The following is a 24,797-nucleotide window of genomic DNA, read 5'->3' on the forward strand; positions in this document are numbered from 1 at the left end:
ATGTCGCCTGCAAAAGATAATTTTATTTGTGCATGGCTGTCTTTTTCTAGCCTTCTTGGTTTAATCTGCTTGCTTTCAATGTTTTAAGGTAGCATATCCAGTAAGACTCCTTTTCTTTCCTGGTTTCGGATCTCCAGTTGTGGTTGTGAGCAACTGCAATAAGTGTTATATCACTGAAAGTGCAGCCAGGGTTGGAGAAGTGTTCTGCAAAAGTCCCTACTCTCCAAGCTCTTCCTCTTGGGAATGAATCAAAATTTTAAAACCATGGAACACATATCCATATCACCTCAATCGTAAATCTCTACAATCTTAACCTGTGTTGGAGAAGCTCCATGATATCACACTCTCACACATATGCAACTAAGCATGATATCACACTCTCACACATATGCAACAGAGCATGATATCACACTCTCATACATATGCAACTAAGCATGATATCACACTCTCACACATATGCAACTAAGCATGATATCACACTCTCACACATATGCAACTAAGCATGATATCACACTCTCACACATATGCAACTAAGCATGATATCACACTCTCACACATATGCAACTAAGCAAGATAAAAGACACCACAATACTTTCTAAAAGGCATGGTCATAAAAATGCTTACCTTTGGTCTTCCGAGAGGCACACTCCAACTACACGTCCATCAAGGTCAATGATATGATCTAGTTTATTGACATTCTGGATGTCCTGTACTTGCGTGTCTCTTTCATGGTTAATATCCATATCCTGGCCAGCTGATTCTTTTGTGGTTGTTGCATTGGAAAGATTCTCTGGTATCACATTTGACAAGCTTTTAAAACACAGACGATTTAAAGATCCTGAAAACTCCCCCGTTACAAATATTAGGATTTTATCAATACCTTCTGATGGATCACATGTAGGAGTAGTTTCGGAAGAATGCTTAACACCTAAACCATGTTGAATGGGTCGCACTGCATAGTTAGAAGCGTTGTATCCATTTGAACAAGCATCACTTGAATCAATCGAATTTTCAACACTAGTGAAATGCTCTAAATTCGAAGAAAAAATGGAATTTTCTCCGTTCACAGAAAAGAGTTTTGCTTGACCTTTTCCATGTCGATTTTCTGAATCTGATGATATCACAAAACCAATGGCCTCATCCTTTATCATTTTTATTTGCTTAACCGTATGATGATCTGCGTCTCTTACATTTGTTTCTTTAGTTAACCCAGATTTAATCTCACAGTTAGATGGATTATCATCACTTTGCACTTCTATCTGTCTGCTTAAACAGGTTTCCACTGAATTATCAAAGAAATCAAGTTTGACTTCATTATCTGAATCATTAACTTCTGAATTTTTATCCTTGGCATCCCGTCCTAAGTCTATAAGGATTTTCTCCTCAAAGAATCCTTTACTGTCCTTTATTTTTACATTATTGCAATGCTTTGCCTGATCACATATATCAATTTGTCTTGTATTATCTAATACCCCTGAATAAGAAAATGTTGATTTTTCACTATGATTATCATCTAATGCTGTAACTAGTTGTGAACATTCACAGATACTTGCTGGGATGGTATCTGCAAGTTGTGAACATTCACAAATATTTGCTGGGATGGTATCCACAAAATACCTGGGAACATTTGCCACCTTCATGAACTTAATCAGGCTCGCTGCCCCACAGCTCACAGTTAATAAAACATGATCAAATCTGGTATTTTCATCCAAATAATCTCCCATGAGAGGTTCATTGACTGGACAAAATATATCATGGACCTAAAAATAATTTAAAACTGGTCTGTTATGCAAACTACATAATAAATATTACCCAGACATTGTAGCACTTATAATAATTAAAATTATCTGTTCAGAATATTGCATATAATGAATATTCAATTGCAAACGTGTCTATTACCATTGCATAATCTGCCATTAGATCAAAGTCTACAACTGTTCTTTCTAAGTCAAGGACATAGACCTTGATTTGCTGTATGACCTGAATTCAAGGAACTTTTTGAGCAGGAAAGCAGGCTTAGCATCAAAACCCCAAAATCACATGCGAAATTTAAAGTGTACACATATCATGGAAATTTGTCAGTTTAGTAAAGGGGCCACAGTTAAGAAAAATCTAATAGTTCTGTGATTCTGGCTTTATTCTTATAAATACAAATAGCGTATTCAAATGTAGACAATACATTATCTGCCGATATAACTATGGAAAAACTTTCTGTTACGGACACTATTTATCATCATTGACATGACTATGGAAAACCTTACTGTTATGTTATGGACACTATTTACCATCATCAACCTGACTATAGAAAACCTTACTATTATGTTATGGACACTATTTACCACCAACAACATGACTATGGAAAACCTTACTGTTATGTTATGGACACTATTTACCATCATCAACCTGATTATAGAAAACCTTACTATTATGTTATGGACACTATTTACCATCATCAACCTGACTATGGAAAACCTTACTGTTATGTTATGGACACTATTTACCATCATCAACCTGACTATAGAAAACCTTACTATTATGTTATGGACACTATTTACCATCAACAACATGACTATGGAAAACCTTACTGTTATGGACACTATTTACCATCATCGACCTGACTACGGAAAGCCTTATGTTATGTTATGGACACTATTTACCATCACCAACCTGACTATGGAAAACCTTACTATTATGTTATGGACACTATTTACCATCATCAACCTGACTATAGAAAACCTTACTATTATGTTATGGACACTATTTACCATCAACAACATGACTATGGAAAACCTTACTGTTATGGACACTATTTACCATCATCAACAATGACTACAGAAAGCCTTACTGTTATGTTATGGACACTATTTACCATCATCAACCTGACTATAGAAAACCTTACTGTTATGTTACGGACACTATTTACCATCATCAACCTGAATATAGAAAACCTTACTATTATGTTATAGACACTATTTACCATCATCAACCTGACTACGGAAAGCCTTACTGTTATGTTATCGACACTATTTACCATCATCAACCTGACTATGGAAAACCTTACTGTTATGGACACTATTTACCATCATCAACCTGAGTACGGAAAGCCTTACTGTTATGTTAATGACACTATTTACCATCACTGACCTGACAATAGGAAAACCTTATTGTTATGTTATGGACACTATTTACCATCATCAACCTGACAATGGAAAACTTTACCGTTATGGACACTATTTACCATCATCAACCTGACTATGGAAAACCTTACTATTATGTTATGGACACTATTTACCATCAACAACATGACTATGGAAAACCTTACTGTTATGGACACTATTTACCATCATCAACCTGACTACGGAAAGCCTTACTGTTATGTTATGGGCACTATTTACCATCATCAACCTGACAATGGAAAACTTTACTGTTATGGACACTATTTAAGATCATCAACCTGACTATGGAAAACCTTACTATTATGTTATGGACACTATTTACCATCATCAACCTGACAATGGAAAACTTTACTGTTATGGACACTATTTACCATCGTCAACCTGACAATGGAAAACTTTACTGTCATGGACACTATTTACCATCATCCACCTGACTATGGAAAACCTTACTATCATGTTATGGACACTATTTACCACCAACAACATGACTATGGAAAACCTTACTGTCATGGACACTATTTACCATCATCAACCTGACTATAGAAAACCTTACTGTTATGTTATGGACACTATTTACCATAATCAACATGACTATGGAAAACCTTACTGTTATGGAAACTATTTACCATCATCGACCTGACTACGGAAAACCTTACTGTTATGTTATGGACACTATTTACCATCACTGACCTGACAATGGAAAACCTTACAAATATGTTATGGACACTACCATAATCAACATGGCTATGTAAAACCTTACTGCTATGGACACTATTTACCATCATCAACCTGACTACAGAAAACCGTACTGTTATGTTATGGACACTATTTACCATCATTGACCTGACAATGGAAAACATTACTGTTATGTCATGGACACTATTTACCATCACTGACATGACTATGGAAAACCTTACTGTCATGGACACTATTTACCATCACTGACATGACTATGGAAAACCTTACTGTTATGGACACTACTTACCATCACTGACATGACTACGGAAAACCTTACTGTTATGGACACTATTTACCATCACTGACATGACTATGGAAAACCTTACTGTTATGGACACTATTTACCATCGTTGAGATAAAAGCCACACTGTATACTTAAACAACTAATCTGGGTAAATTTCAAGTGGTTAAAATTCATCCTAATAAGTGCACACCAATGCTGTCAAATACTATATATTTCCATCACATGTATGGACTGGCTCCCTTTAGTTATGATCTGGCCTCTGATCAGCACCATTTTCATTTAGGTCCAACCAGACCATTGTATGACTGTGCTTGTCAAGTTTTATGGCAATCCTTCTGTAATTTAGGAGAAGAGATGAATGGACAATGGAAAACAGATGATGTGAGGATGTCAGATGAAAGTCCATGGACAAAAGATGCTGTAAGGATACCAGATGATAAGTTTTTCTGGTCCATGACCAACTGACATTTTCTTTTTTAAAAAGAAATCGATTTACCTTATAAGCTTCAATTTCAACTTTGGTTGTATGCCCATCTTCACTTTTCTTCAGATGCTCTCCTAGAAGAGTGGTGTCATCAAGCCAGGATCGGAACCACTGGGATGAGTTGACAGCTATTATCTGCAGAATTCTGAAGTCTAGAAATAGATAGAAAATAATTTGTCACTGCTGCACATTATCTAATGAAAGCCTTGACAATTTTCTTAAAGAGGGCTATCTATTAGATTACCAGATTAAAACAGACATAAGATTTATAAACTGCTGGTGTACTGCTTTTTATACAATTTGTAAATTATGTGCAATTTATATCAGAATATAAACCTCATGTTCAAACAGTCCAAATTATCAGTTTAGCAGTCACACTGTCCATGGGAAACATACATACTGAAAAATTTCTTAGCTTGTTGCACTTCAGTCTAAAATGTATCATCATAAATATAAAGGACCGTCTGAGGCTGGGTGAGTAATTACTCAAATAAATATTCCCCTGACATTCCCATATCTTCTCACATAAATATTCCCCTGACATTCTCATATCCCACCATACCACCAGATGGAGATGAGTCAATAGTACAGGTAGTCTCAACAGAAAATAATCTGAGATTATATGCTGCTATGTGCAAGTAGAAAAGTAATAACTTGTACAAAAGTCATGAAAGTACACTGACTGGTCAGTATGATGACCACATGTACAAATTCATGAAACCCATCTCTAACTGTAAGATTTATTGCAGTCAACAGGTTATGACATGTACTGCATCCAATGGTAAATCAAAAAGGGCAATAACTCTTATAAAAAGAGTAAGAGTACATAATAATCATAATCAGTACCAACTATTGCAGAAATTCATTTGTAACTGAAATAATAGTTGAGCTCACAGGATTATGCCCTAAAGGCATCCAGCTTAAATAAAAAAGGCACTGAAACTCTTGTAACAATGACTGGTCAGCAAACTCATTTTCTGATGAAGACCATCACACTACTAATTTTTAAATCAATCCACTGAGAACCAAAAGCTGCATTCATAAGATTCTGGCACATACCAATTCCTGCTCAAATTCAGAAAGGGAAATTAGTCTTAGAAAATTTGCATGGGCAAGGTGATTTCAAATATACATTATCAGACGATGATCATGAAATGTACAAAGTTTCATGGCAATTTAAACATAACTGTCCAACTAAATGCATTACATTCAGCTCAAAGTCAAAGTGGGGAATAACTCTAAAACAAAGTCGTGAGAGTAAAGTGATTGATCAGTACATAATCAAAATGTCACAGCAAACCATACAAAAATGATAAAAAGTGTGTTGACAATACTCCATCATTTACTATATACATCTACAAGTCCAAACAGCATAAAAGATCATCATTTATTTATCAAACAAGGCACTCTGATTTACCTATGGAATATTAAGTTGCTATACTTTTTTCAAGAACAAATCAGAGGCAAGTATTCTGATAAACATTCACTGTAAATGCTCATTCCGCTGTTTAGCATTAGCTTGGGATGATGCAACTTAATACGTGACCAGTGAACTGATTGGTCAAACGACTGCAAATAGCATTGTAGTTACTGCACTCCTTCAGGATTAATGGTAACAAATCTAACAACGTAAATGGTAACAGATCTTTCAATATAAGACTATTTTGACAGGAAGACTGTAATCAATTTCTTTGGAATATTTTTTTCTGCCTGAACATTTTGCCAGACTGATATAATATCTGCCATTAGGTTATATTGTTTGCAAATTACAGAGATTTTTGTTGTTGTGATAGTTATCAGTTTCTCTCTAAAATATTTTGATAAATTTTAGGTGTCAGTGACTGTTTGTAAGATTTCAAAACAGCTCCATCAGGCAAAGCACAAAACAAGAGATGCTTCCCTTGAAAACAAAAATTTCTAGCATAAGTGCACCATAACTGAGACAACAGGGATGAAACAATTGGACAGAGATAACAAAAGTTAGGTTAGCAAATCAACTAGATTTCTCTCATGCATGGTTGAAAATAACAGAATTCATGTTGGCATCTGCCCAAATTTGAAAAAGTTCTATGGTAGCCAAAGATATTATACTTGGTATACAGCTCTAGCGAAGTGTATAATGGTTATAATATGATTTTTATGTGTTGGACTATTCATGGTGAATTAGAGATCAATGTTACTTATGAAACTTATCTTTTTTCTGGAAGAGGTAAAATTGTGTTGTTATAACTGGTATTAGTTTTAAAATTACCAGTGTGTATTAAAAACCCCACAAATACAATACCCAGCTTATAACAATGTGAGATTTGAACTTCCTGATTTATTTTAATGTATTTTTTTTTTTTCTTTTAAATATAGTTAGTGCTGTTATTACTAATACAGTGATATGCTGCAGGGAGTAGTGTGTAAACCTATGAATGACCCAATCAGATTGGTAAGTGCACTTTTAAGTTGCAACTGCATTATTATGATTGACTGAACTCAGATGGATCAGTGGTTCAGGTAGATCGGTGGTGTTTGACAAAGTTTGAAGAATGTAGATTTGTCATAGTACATTTCTGGTTGTTGTCAAATTTTTCTGTAGTTATTGAGTTTAGATTTTTGAGGCCAGTGATATGTATGGCCTGTGTGTCTGGAACAGTTTTTTTCTGTTAGTTTCTGATTATTAATATTTTCTCACACTTGCCTTTTTGTAATATGCTTAGAAGTCAACTGAAGCAAGTTTGTTTTCACAGTTTTTTTAAATCAAGATACTAAGCTTGCTTGCCCCAACTGGTGCACATAAAAATCAACTACTCATTTGGCCCAGGTGCATACATATGGATTCCATGAGCAAGGTAGAATGGATGCTCAGGTCACAAAAATCATTGGGATGTTGTTCTTATAACAATTACAGATACAAAACATCTGGAAATATAGGGTTAGTATACATTCTTGGTTTTTCACTGCTTGTGTTTCTTAAATTTCACAATGTCTTTGTATTCTGTATCTCATTAAACTTGAAATATTCAAAATTATAGTTCAAACTTTGCTTTAAGAAGTATCTCTCCACTTGATGTTTGTGTTCTTCACTCCCTCCCTGTACTCCAAAGTGAAATATATTGTTAAACCATAACGTGTTTAATAAAGATGATTGTAAATTTGGGCCCAACAACAAGGATTCAAACAGTTTATTCATGTTAACAGCCCTAATGGCCTTAGCAGTTTTGATATACAATTTTATTTTATGAGCTCTACCAAATAGCTCGATTTTATGTGTGTTTGTCTCTGTCAAAATGTTTTGTATGATGTGTTATCTAAGTTGGAGTGACCTTAATTTGCTTTATGAGTGATGTTCTTTTTATTATATCTCTGCTGTTGTTGTTTGATTTTAAAACATCTCCGTCCAGCAGAGCAGAGGACTACAAAGGTTTCTTCTCTTGAAAAGTAGTTCCTAGCACACAGAATAAGACAACCAATTTAAGACAAGAAGACAGATAAAAAAGTACAACCAATTTGAGACAAGAATACGGATAAAAATGTAAGGCTAGCAAATCAACTAGATTCTAGCGTGAAAATAACTAGCAATGATTAACATATTATGGGCAACTAATTAAGTAATTAACCATGTTTCAGCCCTACTCTAAAGTGAGAAACCAATGTATATTTTAACTCCAACCTTTCTGTACCAAATAAAAAAATTACTTGAGGAAAGGAAAATATGTCTGAATGGTATCAATCACTAGAAAATTGGAGGTCTTAACTGATGTTGTACAATTACTATAGAACTGGAAAAGCAATATTTTAAACCCACAGTAATTCATTTCTCCATTTATGTGGCTAACTCAGCTATTGCAGACCAAGAAATGGGTACTTTTAACAGTGAAACAAAAACAGAATGAAACTGAGGAAGCCAACTGAATGCAAATGAAATGCTGAATGAATGCGTGTGGAATATAAAATGAATGTAGTCGAAATGCTGACTGAATGCAACTGAAATGTAGAATAAATGCAAGTGGAGTAGAGAATGAATGCAACTGAATTGCTGAATAAATGAAAGTGGAATTCAAAATAAATTCAAGTGGAATGTTGAGTGAATGCAACCGAGCAGCTGAATAAGGACAACTGAAATGTTGTATAATGCAACTGAAATGCAGAATGAATGCAACTGAATGAATGAATGCAATTAAAATGCAGAATGAATGAATGCAATTAAAATGCAGAATGAATGCATCTGGTATGTTGAATGAATGTAAATGAAATGCTGAATGAATTCAAGTGGTTATGTAGAATGAATGCAAGTGGTATCTAGAATAAATGCAAGTGATAAATAGAATGATTGCAGATGAAATGCTGAATGAATGCAAATGGTATTTAGAATGAATGCAAATGAAATGCTGAATGAATGCAAGTGGTATGCAGAATGAATGCAAATGAAATGCTGAATGAATGCAAATGGTATGTAGAATGAATGCAAATGAAACACTGAATGAATGCAAGTGGTATTTAGAATGAATGCAAATGAAATGCTGAATGAATGCAAGTGGTATGTAGAATGAATGCAAATGGTATGTAGAATGAATGCAAGTGGTATGTAGAATGTTAAGTAGAATGAATGCAAGTGGTATGTAGAATGAATGCAAGTGGTATTTAGAATGAATGCAAGTGGTACATAGAATGAATGCAAGTGGTATGTAGAATGAATTCAAGTGGTACGTAGAATGAATGCAAGTGGTATGTAGAATGAATGCAAATGAAATGCTGAATGAATTTAAATGATATGTAGAATGAATGCAAATGAAATGCTGAATGAATGCAAGTGGTATGTAGAATGAATGCAAATGGTATGTAGAATGAATGCAAGTGGTATGTAGAATGTATGTAGAATGAATGCAAGTGGTATGTAGAATGAATGCAAATGGTATGTAGAATGAATGCAAGTGGTATGTAGAATGTATGTAGAATGAATGCAAATGAAATGCTGAATGAATGCAAGTGGTATGTAGAATGAATGCAAGTGGTATGTAGAATGAATGCAAGTGGTATGTAGAATGTATGTAGAATGAATGCAAGTGGTATGTAGAATGAATGCAAATGGTATGTAGAATGAATTTAAATGATATGTAGAATGAATGCAAGTGGTATGTAGAATGAATGCAAATGAAATGCTGAATGAATTTAAATGATATGTAGAATGAATGCAAGTGGTATGTAGAATGTATGTAGAATGAATGCAAGTGGTATGTAGAATGAATGCAAATGGTATGTAGAATGAATTTAAATGATATGTAGAATGAATGCAAGTGGTATGTAGAATGAATGCAAATGAAATGCTGAATGAATTTAAATGATATGTAGAATGAATGCAAATGAAATGCTGAATGAATGCAAGTGGTATGTAGAATGAATGCAAATGGTATGTAGAATGAATGCAAGTGGTATGTAGAATGTATGTAGAATGAATGCAAATGAAATGCTGAATGAATGCAAGTGGTATGTAGAATGAATGCAAGTGGTATGTAGAATGAATGCAAGTGGTATGTAGAATGTATGTAGAATGAATGCAAGTGGTATGTAGAATGAATGCAAATGCTATGTAGAATGTATGCAAATGGTATGTAGAATGAATGCAAGTGGTATGTAGAATGAATGCAAGTGGTATGTAGAATGAATGCAAGTGGTATGTAGAATGTATGTAGAATGAATGCAAGTGGTATGTAGAATGAATGCAAGTGGTACGTAGAATGAATGCAAGTGGTATGTAGAATGAATGCAAATGGTATGTAGAATGAATGCAAGTGGTATGTAGAATGAATGCAAATGGTATGTAGAATGAATGCAAGTGGTATGTAGAATGAATGCAAGTGGTATGTAGAATGTATGTAGAATGAATGCAAGTGGTATGTAGAATGAATGCAAGTGGTATGTAGAATGAATGCAAATGGTATGTAGAATGAATGCAAGTGGTATGTAGAATGAATGCAAGTGGTATGTAGAATGAATGCAAGTGGTACGTAGAATGAATGCAAGTGGTATGTAGAATGTATGTAGAATGAATGCAAGTGGTATGTAGAATGAATGCAAGTGGTATGTAGAATGAATGCAAGTGGTACGTAGAATGAATGCAAGTGGTATGTAGAATGAATGCAAATGGTATGTAGAATGAATGCAAGTGGTATGTAGAATGAATGCAAATGGTATGTAGAATGAATGCAAGTGGTATGTAGAATGAATGCAAGTGGTATGTAGAATGTATGTAGAATGAATGCAAGTGGTATGTAGAATGAATGCAAGTGGTATGTAGAATGAATGCAAGTGGTATGTAGAATGTATGTAGAATGAATGCAAGTGGTATGTAGAATGAATGCAAATGGTATGTAGAATGAATGCAAGTGGTATGTAGAATGAATGCAAGTGGTATGTAGAATGAATGCAAGTGGTACGTAGAATGAATGCAAGTGGTATGTAGAATGAATGCAAGTGGTATGTAGAATGTATGTAGAATGAATGCAAGTGGTATGTAGAATGAATGCAAGTGGTATGTAGAATGAATGCAAGTGGTATGTAGAATGTATGTAGAATGAATGCAAGTGGTATGTAGAATGAATGCAAGTGGTACGTAGAATGAATGCAAGTGGTATGTAGAATGAATGCAAATGGTATGTAGAATGAATGCAAGTGGTATGTAGAATGAATGCAAGTGGTATGTAGAATGAATGCAAGTGGTATGTAGAATGTATGTAGAATGAATGCAAATGAAATGCTGAATGAATGCAAGTGGTATGTAGAATGAATGCAAGTGGTATGTAGAATGAATGCAAGTGGTATGTAGAATGTATGTAGAATGAATGCAAATGAAATGCTGAATGAATGCAAGTGGTATGTAGAATGAATGCAAGTGGTATGTAGAATGAATGCAAGTGGTATGTAGAATGTATGTAGAATGAATGCAAATGAAATGCTGAATGAATTTAAATGATATGTAGAATGAATGCAAATGAAATGCTGAATGAATGCAAGTGGTATGTAGAATGAATGCAAATGGTATGTAGAATGAATGCAAGTGGTATGTAGAATGTATGTAGAATGAATGCAAATGAAATGCTGAATGAATGCAAGTGGTATGTAGAATGAATGCAAGTGGTATGTAGAATGAATGCAAGTGGTATGTAGAATGTATGTAGAATGAATGCAAGTGGTATGTAGAATGAATGCAAATGGTATGTAGAATGTATGCAAATGGTATGTAGAATGAATGCAAGTGGTATGTAGAATGAATGCAAGTGGTATGTAGAATGAATGCAAGTGGTATGTAGAATGTATGTAGAATGAATGCAAGTGGTATGTAGAATGAATGCAAGTGGTATGTAGAATGAATGCAAGTGGTACGTAGAATGAATGCAAGTGGTATGTAGAATGAATGCAAATGGTATGTAGAATGAATGCAAGTGGTATGTAGAATGAATGCAAATGGTATGTAGAATGAATGCAAGTGGTATGTAGAATGAATGCAAGTGGTATGTAGAATGTATGTAGAATGAATGCAAGTGGTATGTAGAATGAATGCAAGTGGTATGTAGAATGAATGCAAGTGGTATGTAGAATGAATGCAAGTGGTACGTAGAATGAATGCAAGTGGTATGTAGAATGAATGCAAGTGGTATGTAGAATGTATGTAGAATGAATGCAAGTGGTATGTAGAATGAATGCAAGTGGTATGTAGAATGAATGCAAGTGGTACGTAGAATGAATGCAAGTGGTATGTAGAATGAATGCAAATGGTATGTAGAATGAATGAAAGTGGTATGTAGAATGAATGCAAATGGTATGTAGAATGAATGCAAGTGGTATGTAGAATGAATGCAAGTGGTATGTAGAATGTATGTAGAATGAATGCAAGTGGTATGTAGAATGAATGCAAATGGTATGTAGAATGAATGCAAGTGGTATGTAGAATGAATGCAAGTGGTATGTAGAATGAATGCAAGTGGTACGTAGAATGAATGCAAGTGGTATGTAGAATGAATGCAAGTGGTATGTAGAATGTATGTAGAATGAATGCAAGTGGTATGTAGAATGAATGCAAGTGGTATGTAGAATGAATGCAAGTGGTATGTAGAATGTATGTAGAATGAATGCAAGTGGTATGTAGAATGAATGCAAGTGGTATGTAGAATGAATGCAAGTGGTACGTAGAATGAATGCAAGTGGTATGTAGAATGAATGCAAATGGTATGTAGAATGAATGCAAGTGGTATGTAGAATGAATGCAAATGGTATGTAGAATGAATGCAAGTGGTATGTAGAATGAATGCAAATGGTATGTAGAATGAATGCAAGTGGTATGTAGAATGAATGCAAGTGGTATGTAGAATGTATGTAGAATGAATGCAAGTGGTATGTAGAATGAATGCAAGTGGTATGTAGAATGAATGCAAGTGGTACGTAGAATGAATGCAAGTGGTATGTAGAATGAATGCAAGTGGTATGTAGAATGAATGCAAGTGGTATGTAGAATGAATGCAAATGGTATGTAGAATGAATGAAAGTGGTATGTAGAATGAATGCAAATGGTATGTAGAATGAATGCAAGTGGTATGTAGAATGAATGCAAGTGGTATGTAGAATGTATGTAGAATGAATGCAAGTGGTATGTAGAATGAATGCAAGTGGTATGTAGAATGAATGCAAATGGTATGTAGAATGAATGCAAGTGGTATGTAGAATGAATGCAAGTGGTACGTAGAATGAATGCAAGTGGTATGTAGAATGAATGCAAGTGGTATGTAGAATGTATGTAGAATGAATGCAAGTGGTATGTAGAATGAATGCAAGTGGTATGTAGAATGAATGCAAGTGGTATGTAGAATGAATGCAAGTGGTACGTAGAATGAATGCAAGTGGTATGTAGAATGAATGCAAATGGTATGTAGAATGAATGCAAGTGGTATGTAGAATGAATGCAAATGGTATGTAGAATGAATGCAAGTGGTATGTAGAATGAATGCAAGTGGTATGTAGAATGTATGTAGAATGAATGCAAGTGGTATGTAGAATGAATGCAAGTGGTATGTAGAATGAATGCAAATGGTATGTAGAATGAATGCAAGTGGTATGTAGAATGAATGCAAGTGGTATGTAGAATGAATGCAAGTGGTACGTAGAAAGAATGCAAGTGGTATGTAGAATGAATTCAAGTGATGCGTAGAATGAATGCAAGTGGTATGTAGAATGAATGCAAATGAAATGCTGAATGAATTTAAATGATATGTAGAATGAATGCAAATGAAATGCTGAATGAATGCAAGTGGTATGTAGAATGAATGCAAGTGGTATGTAGAATGAATGCAAGTGGTATCTAGAATGTATGTAGAATGAATGCAAGTGGTACGTAGAATGAATGCAAGTGGTATGCAGAATGAATGCAAATGAAATGCTGAATGAATGCAAATGAAATGCTGAATGAATGCAAGTGGTATGTAGACTGAATGCAAATGAAATGCTGAATGAATGCAAATGGTATGTAGAATGTATGTAGAATGAATGCAAGTGGTATGTAGAATGAATGCAAGTGGTATGTAGAATGAATGCAAGTGGTACATAGAATGAATGCAAGTGGTATGTAGAATGAATGCAAATGGTATGTAGAATGAATGCAAGTGGTATGTAGAATGAATTCAAGTGGTATGTAGAATGTATGTAGAATGAATGCAAGTGGTAAGTAGAATGCAAGTGGTATGTAGAATGAATGCAAATGAAATGCTGAATGAATGCAAGTGGTATGTAGAATGAATGCAAGTGGTATGTAGAATGAATGCAAGTGGTATGTAGAATGAATGCAAGTGGTATGTAGAATGAATGCAAATGGTATGTAGAATGAATGCAAATGAAATGCTGAATGAATTTAAATGGTATGTAGAATGAATGCAAGTGGTATGTAGAATGAATTTAAATTAAATGCTGAATGAATTTTCAACATAATTTTAACAGAGCACAAATAAAGCACATAGAATACAGCATGCATATGTGTGCGTGATCTGGAGTTTTAACATAAGAGTTAACAATTTTTCAGTCATATCACTACAATGTCTGCAGTGTAGCAGTTTATAATGACGTGCTTAACTGTGGCATCATGCTGCAGAAATGAAGCATGATGTCCCACCCAGTCACATTACACTGACACCATGCCAACTAATCCTAACACTAACCTCTTAGTGCTGAGTGCCTAGCGAGGCAACTGTTAGTAGCATTTTTATAAGTCTTTGGTATGACTCGGCCAGGGTTCGAACCCGCAATCTCCCGTATCAAAGGCTAGCACTCTAACCACTAGGCCACTGGAGTGGTCCCACATAGAACAGAGTACAATGAATAATAAATGAAAACATAAATGCATTTCATGAATGGATTTCAAAATCATTTCCAAGATGCTGATAACTTTTCGTGGTAATAAGCCCTTGTACAGTATCCAAAAATAGGAATGACTGATTATATCGAAACATGAACGTAATGCAAACAAATTACAAATGGAATGCACACAAAACACAACTGGAATGCAAACAAAACACAAATGGAATGCAAACACATTACAACTGGAATGTAAACACATTACAACTGGAATGCAAACACATTACAACTGGAATGCAAACACATTACAACTGGAATGTAAACACATTACAACTGGAATGCAAACACATTACAAATGGAATGCAAACATGTTACAACTGGAATGCAAACATGTTACAACTGGAATGCAAACACATTACAAATGGAATGCAAACATGTTACAACTGGAATGCAAACATGTTACAACTAGGAATGCAAACACATTACAAATGGAATGCAAACACGTTACAAATGGAATGTAAACATGTTACAACTGGAATGCAAACACATTACAATTGGAATGCAAACCCATTACAACTGTAATGTAAATGAAATGCAGACTCTGGACAATAACCATTTCAAGGTCTGTACAACTGGTTGATTGGAAACAATATATTATATCTGAAAATCTAAATAATTCATTCAATAATTTCCAATCAATTTATATCAACTTACCATGGTAGTTTGAAATGTACTTCATCATCCTTGACTAGGTAATTCTTATTACATGCTTCACTCCCTGTGTAACATTTTCTTAAGGCATCTTGATTACTACAATCAAATGTGAATGGCTTTTCTGGCACTGCAGAAAGTACAAGGTGTGACAAATGGATTGCATGATTTACAGTTGATTACAATCCAAAGAGTGGCCAAATAACATACTGCACTGCATCTGAAATCCTATACTATGTATCAACAAATAACATATTTACTATGTATCAACCAAATAACAGATATTTACCATGTATCAGTGATAGAATAGCAACAAATCCGCTTCCGTCTGCCATTTCAACATTATCCCCAGACACCAGAATCATTGTGTCTGACTCGTTAAAAGACGAAAAATGGGTGTCACTCCATTGCAGGTCATTAAAATCCTTTGAGAACTTCAACTGAGTCGGGTATCCAACCTCCCACACCTAAAATCATTAAGTTTGAAAAGTGGAGACTATAATTATAAACACCTTTATACATAATGGGTATCCAACTCCAAATAACAGACCCAGATCCGCAGCTGTGTAATACACCAATTTAAATCCAGGTTGTTCATTCTACTTATGATATACCTTGATCTGTCAGTATATTATATGACGGTAGATCTGGACACCGATTCAAGATATTGTATGAGTTAGAAACTCACGACCATATCACCATAATTAAAAATTGATACACTGTACATATGTCATGCAAATATAGCCATCTAGATAGACACAAGTTAAGAACAATGTGAACAATCGGTGATTCTAGCTTTAATTAAAGTTATTGGCTGTCAAAGTTTTGTGACTTTGTACTCAAGTTTCTTGCTCAAATAGTTACTAGAATACTAGGTCAGAAACTGAAACTCAAAGACTGAAAAATTTGGCATTATATTTAGATACACAAAACTTTTAGTATCTTCTCAACTTTGATTCTTCTACAAAAAATGCTAAACTTCAATCATGAAGGTACACTCTAAGTTTGGGGCCCCAAGTCGCAGAGTGGTCTAAATCCTACAACAACAACAACACTCTAAGTTTAACACAAAGTCCAGTTTTCATTCAGCACCTTTTAAGTATCAAACTCAATCTCAAATTTCCAAACCTTCAATGCTCAAAAAGGTTTATTTTGAAATGAGCTGGCATCACAAACATTCAGATTACTCATGACCCATGTCTCTCTGTAAGACTGCCAAATTCTGATGAAATTCAGATTATTTTTGACTCATGTCTCTCTGTAAGACTGTCAAATTCTGATGACATTTAGATTATTTTTGACTCATGTCTCTCTGTAAGACTGTCAAATTCTGATGAAATTTAGATTATTTTTGACTCATGTCTCTCTGTAAGACTGCCAAATTCTGATGATATTTAGATTATTTTTGACTCATGTCTCTCTGTAAGACTGTCAAATTCTGATGACATTTAGATTATTTTTGACTCATGTCTCTCTGTAAGACTGCCAAATTCTGATGACATTTAGATTATTTTTGACTCATGTCTCTCTGTAAGACTGTCCAATTCTGATGACATTTAGATTATTTTTGACTCATGTCTCTCTGTAAGACTGCCAAATTCTGATGACATTTAGATTATTTTTGACTCATGTCTCTCTGTAAGACTGTCCAATTCTGATGACATTTAGATTATTTTTGACTCATGTCTCTCTGTAAGACTGCCAAATTCTGATGACATTTAGATTATTTTTGACTCATGTCTCTCTGTAAGACTGTCAAATTCTGATGAAATTTAGATTATTTTTGACCCATGTCTCTCTGTAAGACTGTCAAATTCTGATGACATTTAGATTATTTTTGACTCATGTCTCTCTGTAAGACTGCCAAATTCTGATGACATTTAGATTATTTTTGACTCATGTCTCTGTAAGACTGCCAAATTCTGATGACATTTAGATTATTTTTGACTCATGTCTCTCTGTAAGACTGTCAAATTCTGATGACATTTAGATTATTTTTGACTCATGTCTCTCTGTAAGATTGCCAAATTCTGATGAAATTCAGATTATTTTTGACTCATGTCTCTCTGTAAGACTGTCAAATTCTGATGACATTTAGATTATTTTTGACTCATGTCTCTCTGTAAGACTGTCAAATTCTGATGACATTTAGATTATTTTTGACTCATGTCTCTCTGTAAGACTGCCAAATTCTGATGACATTTAGATTATTTTTGACTCATGTCTCTCTGTAAGACTGTCAAATTCTGATGAAATTTAGATTATTTTTGACCCATGTCTCTCTGTAAGACTGTCAAATTCTGATGACATTTAGATTATTTTTGACTCATGTCTCTCTGTAAGACTGCCAAATTCTGATGACATTTAGATTATTTTTGACTCATGTCTCTGTAAGACTGCCAAATTCTGATGACATTTAGATTATTTTTGACTCATGTCTCTCTGTAAGACTGTCAAATTCTGATGACATTTAGATTATTTTTGACTCATGTCTCTCTGTAAGATTGCCAAATTCTGATGAAATTCAGATTATTTTTGACTCATGTCTCTCTGTAAGACTGTCAAATTCTGATGACATTTAGATTATTTTTGACTCATGTCTCTCTGTAAGACTGTCAAATTCTGATGACATTTAGATTATTTTTGACTCATGTCTCTCTGTAAGACTGCCAAATTCTGATGACATTTAGATTATTTTTGACTCATGTCTCTCTGTAAGACTGTCAAATTCTGATGACATTTAGATTATTCTTGATACATGACTCTCTGTAAGACTGCCAAATTATGATGAAAGAGTTCTGATAATATAGTGCCTGCTAATGAGCTTCTGAGCTTGAGTTTACATTTCTTGCTCAAACAGCTTTGAGAATATCGGGCCTAATTTGGGGGTTTTAAGCCTAAGCCCAAATTTCTTGTTCAAATTTATTAAATTATGGGGCTTGATTTATGGGTTCTGAGCTTGGGCCCGAGTTTATTGCCTAATAAGTTTGGAGAATAAAGGATACAACTTTGAAGTTTTGAGTTAAGAGTCAGAGTTTCTTGCTCAAAAATGTAGATACTCATTTTATTGCTTTTCCAAATCTTAAACCCAAGTTTCTTGCTCAGACTGACACAATTTGAGTTACAAGTTTGGGCCCCAAGCTTTTTGCTCAATATATTTTAAATTACAGGGCCTTATTTGAGGCTTTTGAGCTTGATCCCAAGTTTCTTGCTAAAACAATTTTTTTGAGATTAGTAGGTGTGATTTGCTTTTTATTTTACTCCAAGTCTGGTTTATTGCTCAAAAGGTATTTAGATTATTGGGTCTGATACGTGGATATTGACCTTTAGCCTGAACTTCATGCTTAAAAGTTTTGAGCTGATGGGGTCTAGACATATGCTTTTCACAGGGGGCCTGGATACATGCTTTTCACAGGGGCCTAGATATATGCTTTTGACAGGGGGCCTGGATATATGCTTTTCACAGGTAGTTATACATGGTAATTTGGTAACCAATATTTACAAAGGACCATCATCACATCATCATAAATGATCAGTTCATATGACTGCTCACATCTGATGAAGGTACTGAAATCTGAACCTCAAAAAATAGGATTTTTCCAGAGTAAAAACAAAATTGTTATCTAATACTAGTCTGATAAATAGACATTGGTGAAAAGGCAGCATTTACAAATAATCACACTTTAAAAGTAAAAAAAACATTACTTACAGCAAGATCTTAAGCTGAAGCTTTATATACATGCAAGTCCGACATCTGGCTTTTTATAATCTTCTAACATATGAATCTCCTAACAAGAAACACAGCTATAAAATTTTCCTACTTAGGACATAGGAAACAAAAGAAGGTAATATTTGGGTTGAATTATTTTCTCAGATTAAAAACCAAATAACAACAAACTGTGTTTCATCTGCATTAATTGCATGATATCTTTACTGTAAAATATGTCACTATCAAAATTTTACTGAATCTGCACATGCAAGAAAAATTACTGTCCATATATAATGGACCCACAATATTAAACTTCAACATTCTGATTACCTTAAGTGTACAGTCCTTAGAAGTGGTACTAAAAAGATGCCCTCCATGTGCAAAACTAACATGCAGGACTTCATCAACGTGCTGTGTCAGGGTTTCACTCAAAACAAGTGGGGCTCTGTAATGGATTCTTTCATACTCCTTGAGCCATGAGTGCCGGCCCTCAGGCAACACACAGTCTGGATCCTTTACTGAGCAGCGTAATAGGTTTCTCCACAGGGTTTTATCAAGCGCCACTCTATTCCATGTCTGTAAATAAATAAATACAAATTTATTAACATAAAACATGTAAAAAGAAACAGTGTGAATTTGAATATGCTATCAAACATTAATTCCACAAGATCATAATATATGACCTGTTATGGAATGAAATTTCTGCAGACCAAACTATGGATAATGACCACGAACAGATATTTTAATCAGAATGACTAAATAGTAATAATAATAATAATAATAATAATAATAATAATAAAAATTTGATAGAACACTTACTGCAAATACCTGCAACAGAACCCCCAAACAACAAAGACCCATATCATATAATATTCCAGCAGATCAGGGTGCATGTTCTACTGTCCTAACAAAATGGATAGACTTTGGAGTACATTATGTGATGGCAAATCTGGGTATTAGCAGTTTATAACTGGATGTGACTTACAAGCGAGCATAACTGGTAACAACGGTTTCCATGAATCCAGTATCACGCTCATGAAACTTGCTTTGATGTACATTTACACCACTGCATTTGACATGCAAACTTAACACTTTTTATACGATATCTTGCCAACTGCTGTTAATGGCTGCTGTAAATGTGATATCCTAAAAACTGATATTGCAGGCTGCTGTAAATACGATATCCTGAAAACTGATATTGCAAGCTGCTGTAAATATGATGAAATCCTGAAAACTGATATTGCAAGCTGCTGTAAATATGATGAAATCCTGAAAACTGATATTGCAGGCTGCTGTAAATATGATATCCTGAAAACTGATATTGCAGGCTGCTGTAAATATGATGATATCCTGAAAACTGATATTGCAGGCTGCTGTAAATAATATCTTCCCAAATGATATCGTGGGCTGCTATAAATATGAGTGTGTGTGTGATTATGATTTTTAATTTTTTGCAAGTCTTAGGTATGACACGGCCGGGAATCGAACCGACGACCTGCCGCTTCTGAGGTGGACACTCTAACCTCTAGGCCACTGGAGCAGTCCTATAAATATGATATCTTACCAACTGATATTGTGGGCTAAATATGTAGCATCAGCAAAATGGTCAAGGACACAGTAAAAGAAGGCTTTCTATACTGAAGAGTAATAAGTTAAAAGCAAATAACATGTTGCCTTTTCAACACTTGCTATAGAAATGTAAAATAAAAATAACATTATGCAATTATTTTGTAATATATATATATATATTCTTTATCTAGACACAAAAGAAAAAATTGATGGCTTAGAGGGCTTAAGTGATACTAGTTTACATATAGTGAGATGAAGAAACAACTCCAGTGATATGGCTATTCACTTTCCTTTCAACTATAAAAACCAGACTGTTCTAAATAATCTTTATAAAATAATTTTTCTAAATTTTCTTTCCTTTATATGTCACTAGAGAATTTATATTTACATTTTAACAGTATCTGAGACATAATTCTGATTTCGTTTTAAAAATACTGGTAGTCTTAAATCTTGTTTCAATGATTAATATAATTAATGTCAGTGGAATAATATGGAAGGGAAACTACTGTCATTAACTAAATTTAAGTTGCCTCACTTGAAGCTTGAAAAACCCATGGATGGATACTAGATTACTAATTTTAGTAAAACAATAAAGTTTGGTGCTATTTTAGAAACACAAACTATGTTTGTAAACATAGAATGAACACAATATCATAAACACTGAGGAAATGAAATCACTCCAAAGCCAAAAAGAAAAAAGAAAATGAAAATGTAATGACAATGTATTCCCAAAGGTAATACATGACACACCTTTCTTGTAAGATATTAAATAACATAAGAAGTAACATCTTAATTAAATATTTTACAGGCTGAAATACACTCATAAAGTTACTACCAGTTCAAAGAATGTTTACATCATGGAATGGACACAAATATATTTTAATCAACATACTAATGACAGAAGAAAAAACAGCACCTAAAGAAACAGATTAATAAATATTTACCCCCCTTTGATTCAAGATATTAACTTCAACAGGTTAATTTATGTTACATGATAAAATGATCCACGGCACAGTTACCTTTCACACAAATGTTTCTGATGCTAACACCTGTCTGTAAAACCAATTCATTTTCAAAATCAAAATGACCTGTAGGGCCACATGAAGCCAGTTTATTAACAAAAGTATTCTGACCTACATTTCTGTGTCCTTTTTTTTTTTTTACACCTTTAAAAAAATTTGCTTATAATAGATGTTAGGTATTAATTTTATTCCAGTTGTCAAAATCTTCATTTAGTGATGATATCTCTGCAAAATATTTTAAAAATATACATGTATAAAAATATACATGTAAGAAAATGTAAATATGTCTAATCCAGGAGAAAATCACATTGAATTCTATGTTGATTCCAATGCAGAGGTTTTATAACAATGATGCCCGTAATGAGAATACATACTGAGTGATGCTCTCGCAAGTTTTGCAAATGAAATTTAAAATTTAAACCAATATTCCTAAGAGTAGAAAAATCACAAGTTTTATTTGGAGAAGAAATAAATAAAAAGTAATCCAAAACCGACTTTATACTTCCTAGAAAAGTTTTGTTTAATATCTGCACACTCATATAAAGAAATTCATACTTCTTTGATGAACATTTTCCAGATCCTCATAAAATTAAAGAATGCAGTAGATGATGCTAACTTGAAATACCTACTTTACAAGTTTGTGCAGCATGACATAGGCTGGAGGCATCCAAAAATGAGAATACATCAAGAAGGATGGAATCTGTTGCCTTCTGCCAGGAACTGGTGCAAGCTTCATTTTCAACTTCCTCCTCCTCCTCTCCATCCATTCCCGTAGCAATTTTATATGGATGACTAAAACAAAGGAAAATTACAAGCATCAGATGCTGAACAGCTATAATAAAATACTTACAATGCTGTACAAGGCCGTTATTTGGATAGTAAGACACAGTACTAAAACAAAAACATGTGCTATGTCTTATATTGTAGAACTAGAAATATGGATGTATGAGAATCCAAATAAAGTGAATAATTGCCAATTAAAGGTATATAGAATCAAATTCTAAAAAATGACACCCACTACTGAAATAATCCGTTTTGAACACCTACATAACCTGTATAAATTTTACTATAGAGATGGCATGACAGTGCATTTTTTCAATCTACTAGTCCTTCGAGCAACAGAGAAATTTGTAATGGTTTAATTTTCTTGCTACAAGAGCCAGTCATTCTAAGCACATACCTTCAAATTAGTATAAAATTATTGGCGTTAAAATAAGAGAAAAATTATATGGACTGATTGCGTCCTCCTTCTCAAGAACACATTTTATTCTCATACAACTTGTGGTTTGCCTTAACGCATACATGAAAGGTACAGTACATCCGCGGAAACATGTTACAGGACCATATAACGTTATCTATCAAAGCACAATTTCGAACCCGACAATTAAAATATGTGTCCTGATGTTCCTTATTATTAAGCAGCATTCGTATTCCCTACGCTAAAAAGTTAAATTTAATTTGAATGTTACCAGCTATTCAAATAGAAAATATTAATACATTAAGCAAATATATATACAACTGAACTCTTTACAGATAATTTGAAAGGCAGTAGATACAAAACAAAGGTAATCCAAATATTGCACTGCCTATATTGTACTGTGACGTTATGATGGAAAATTGAATACGGAATAAAAATGTTCATTTTAAAATTACCTTTCTATTTGAAGGTACTTTAAGATAAGATAAGAATTACTTATTTCATATTGCACAAACTATACATCTACATTAAAAGATAAATATTTTAAAGATTAAATATCATAGAAGTCTTATGTACAAACAGACAGACACATCTACATCAATGAACTGTCCAGCGTCGTTAAGAAAGAAACTGTGTATGACAAAAAAGAGTAATTTGGTCCATGTATCTATGATACAAGAATTTGATCTTGTTCTACAGAGACTTCGAGATGCAATTCTTGCTACAAAATATTCTTGTCATCATTGAGAAAACATACTTTCTCATTACTTCTTCAACGTGGGACTGTTCCATCTTGGAAAACTTAATAAAAGAAGTAACAAAAACACCAACAAAACAATATAAAAAACAAAGACTATTATTATAACCAATAACTAATTTTCATTTCATACATTTACTAAAGTTTGTACACAGAGGAGCGCAATTTATTGTGCAGTAGAGACGGGTACCACAATTATTTTTTATTAAACGGTATTTCGGGAGGTACTGTGACATGTGCCACGGTATAGCGCAGTTATATTAAGGACCAACGATTCATTGTTCTGGGGCAGGAACCTGACACTTTTTGCTGTAAAAATATCTTGCTCTAATTGGTATCAAAATAACACCATATGATACCCTTGATGGTATCTGGAAAAATATGAATCATCTTGAGAAGATGAGGTTAGTACCCCCTTTTAAAGAAAAAAAGAAATAGGTAAATAATTTCCTCGATTTGAGAAAATTGCAGAAAATGTGAAATGATCAAGAGAGCATTTTACTCTCATATTACAAGGTGCACTTCTTGACAAATCTAGTAATATTTGGAAAATATTTTAATGCATTCATGGGAGGTCTGGCTTCGGCTTTTGTATTAGTTTCATGTTGTGTAAGGCAATGCATATTGTGTCAAAGTTTTAAGTCTTTTCAGTGTGTTCGGTTCTTTAATTATCTTCCTTTAATTTCTCCATTTCATTGTTGCATTAATATTTATGGTGAGGGTTTGTAGAGACTCTTATACTTCATAAACATTTCATTTGCATACGTTGTTTTCAATGTTCTGACTTTAATTCATTTGCATACATTGTTTTCGATGTTTTGATTTAATTCATTTGCACACGTTGTTTTAGATGTTTTGACTTAATC

At 33.9% G+C, this 24,797-nt stretch overlaps 1 protein-coding gene across 1 annotated transcript in view; it reads right to left on the minus strand.

Moving 5' to 3' along the window:
- Window positions 1-22,762, minus strand: part of LOC149801812 (F-box/WD repeat-containing protein 5-like) — a 30,795-nt gene extending 8,033 nt beyond the window's left edge. The window contains exons 1-5 of the mRNA XM_089956168.1: window positions 22,606-22,762; window positions 19,716-19,961; window positions 15,966-16,143; window positions 4,655-4,794; window positions 625-1,760 (exon numbers count right to left, since the gene is read on the minus strand). Coding sequence (XP_089812294.1) covers window positions 625-1,760; window positions 4,655-4,794; window positions 15,966-16,143; window positions 19,716-19,961; window positions 22,606-22,743 — 1,838 coding nt within the window. The 5' untranslated portion in view covers window positions 22,744-22,762. The remainder of the gene's footprint in view (window positions 1-624; window positions 1,761-4,654; window positions 4,795-15,965; window positions 16,144-19,715; window positions 19,962-22,605) is intronic.
- Window positions 22,763-24,797: the final 2,035 nt, after the last annotated feature.

This window comes from Sinohyriopsis cumingii, chromosome 4 (genome assembly GCF_028554795.1).
Source record: "Sinohyriopsis cumingii isolate HCF-2022 chromosome 4, ASM2855479v2, whole genome shotgun sequence".
Classification (NCBI taxonomy): domain Eukaryota; kingdom Metazoa; phylum Mollusca; class Bivalvia; order Unionida; family Unionidae; genus Sinohyriopsis; species Sinohyriopsis cumingii.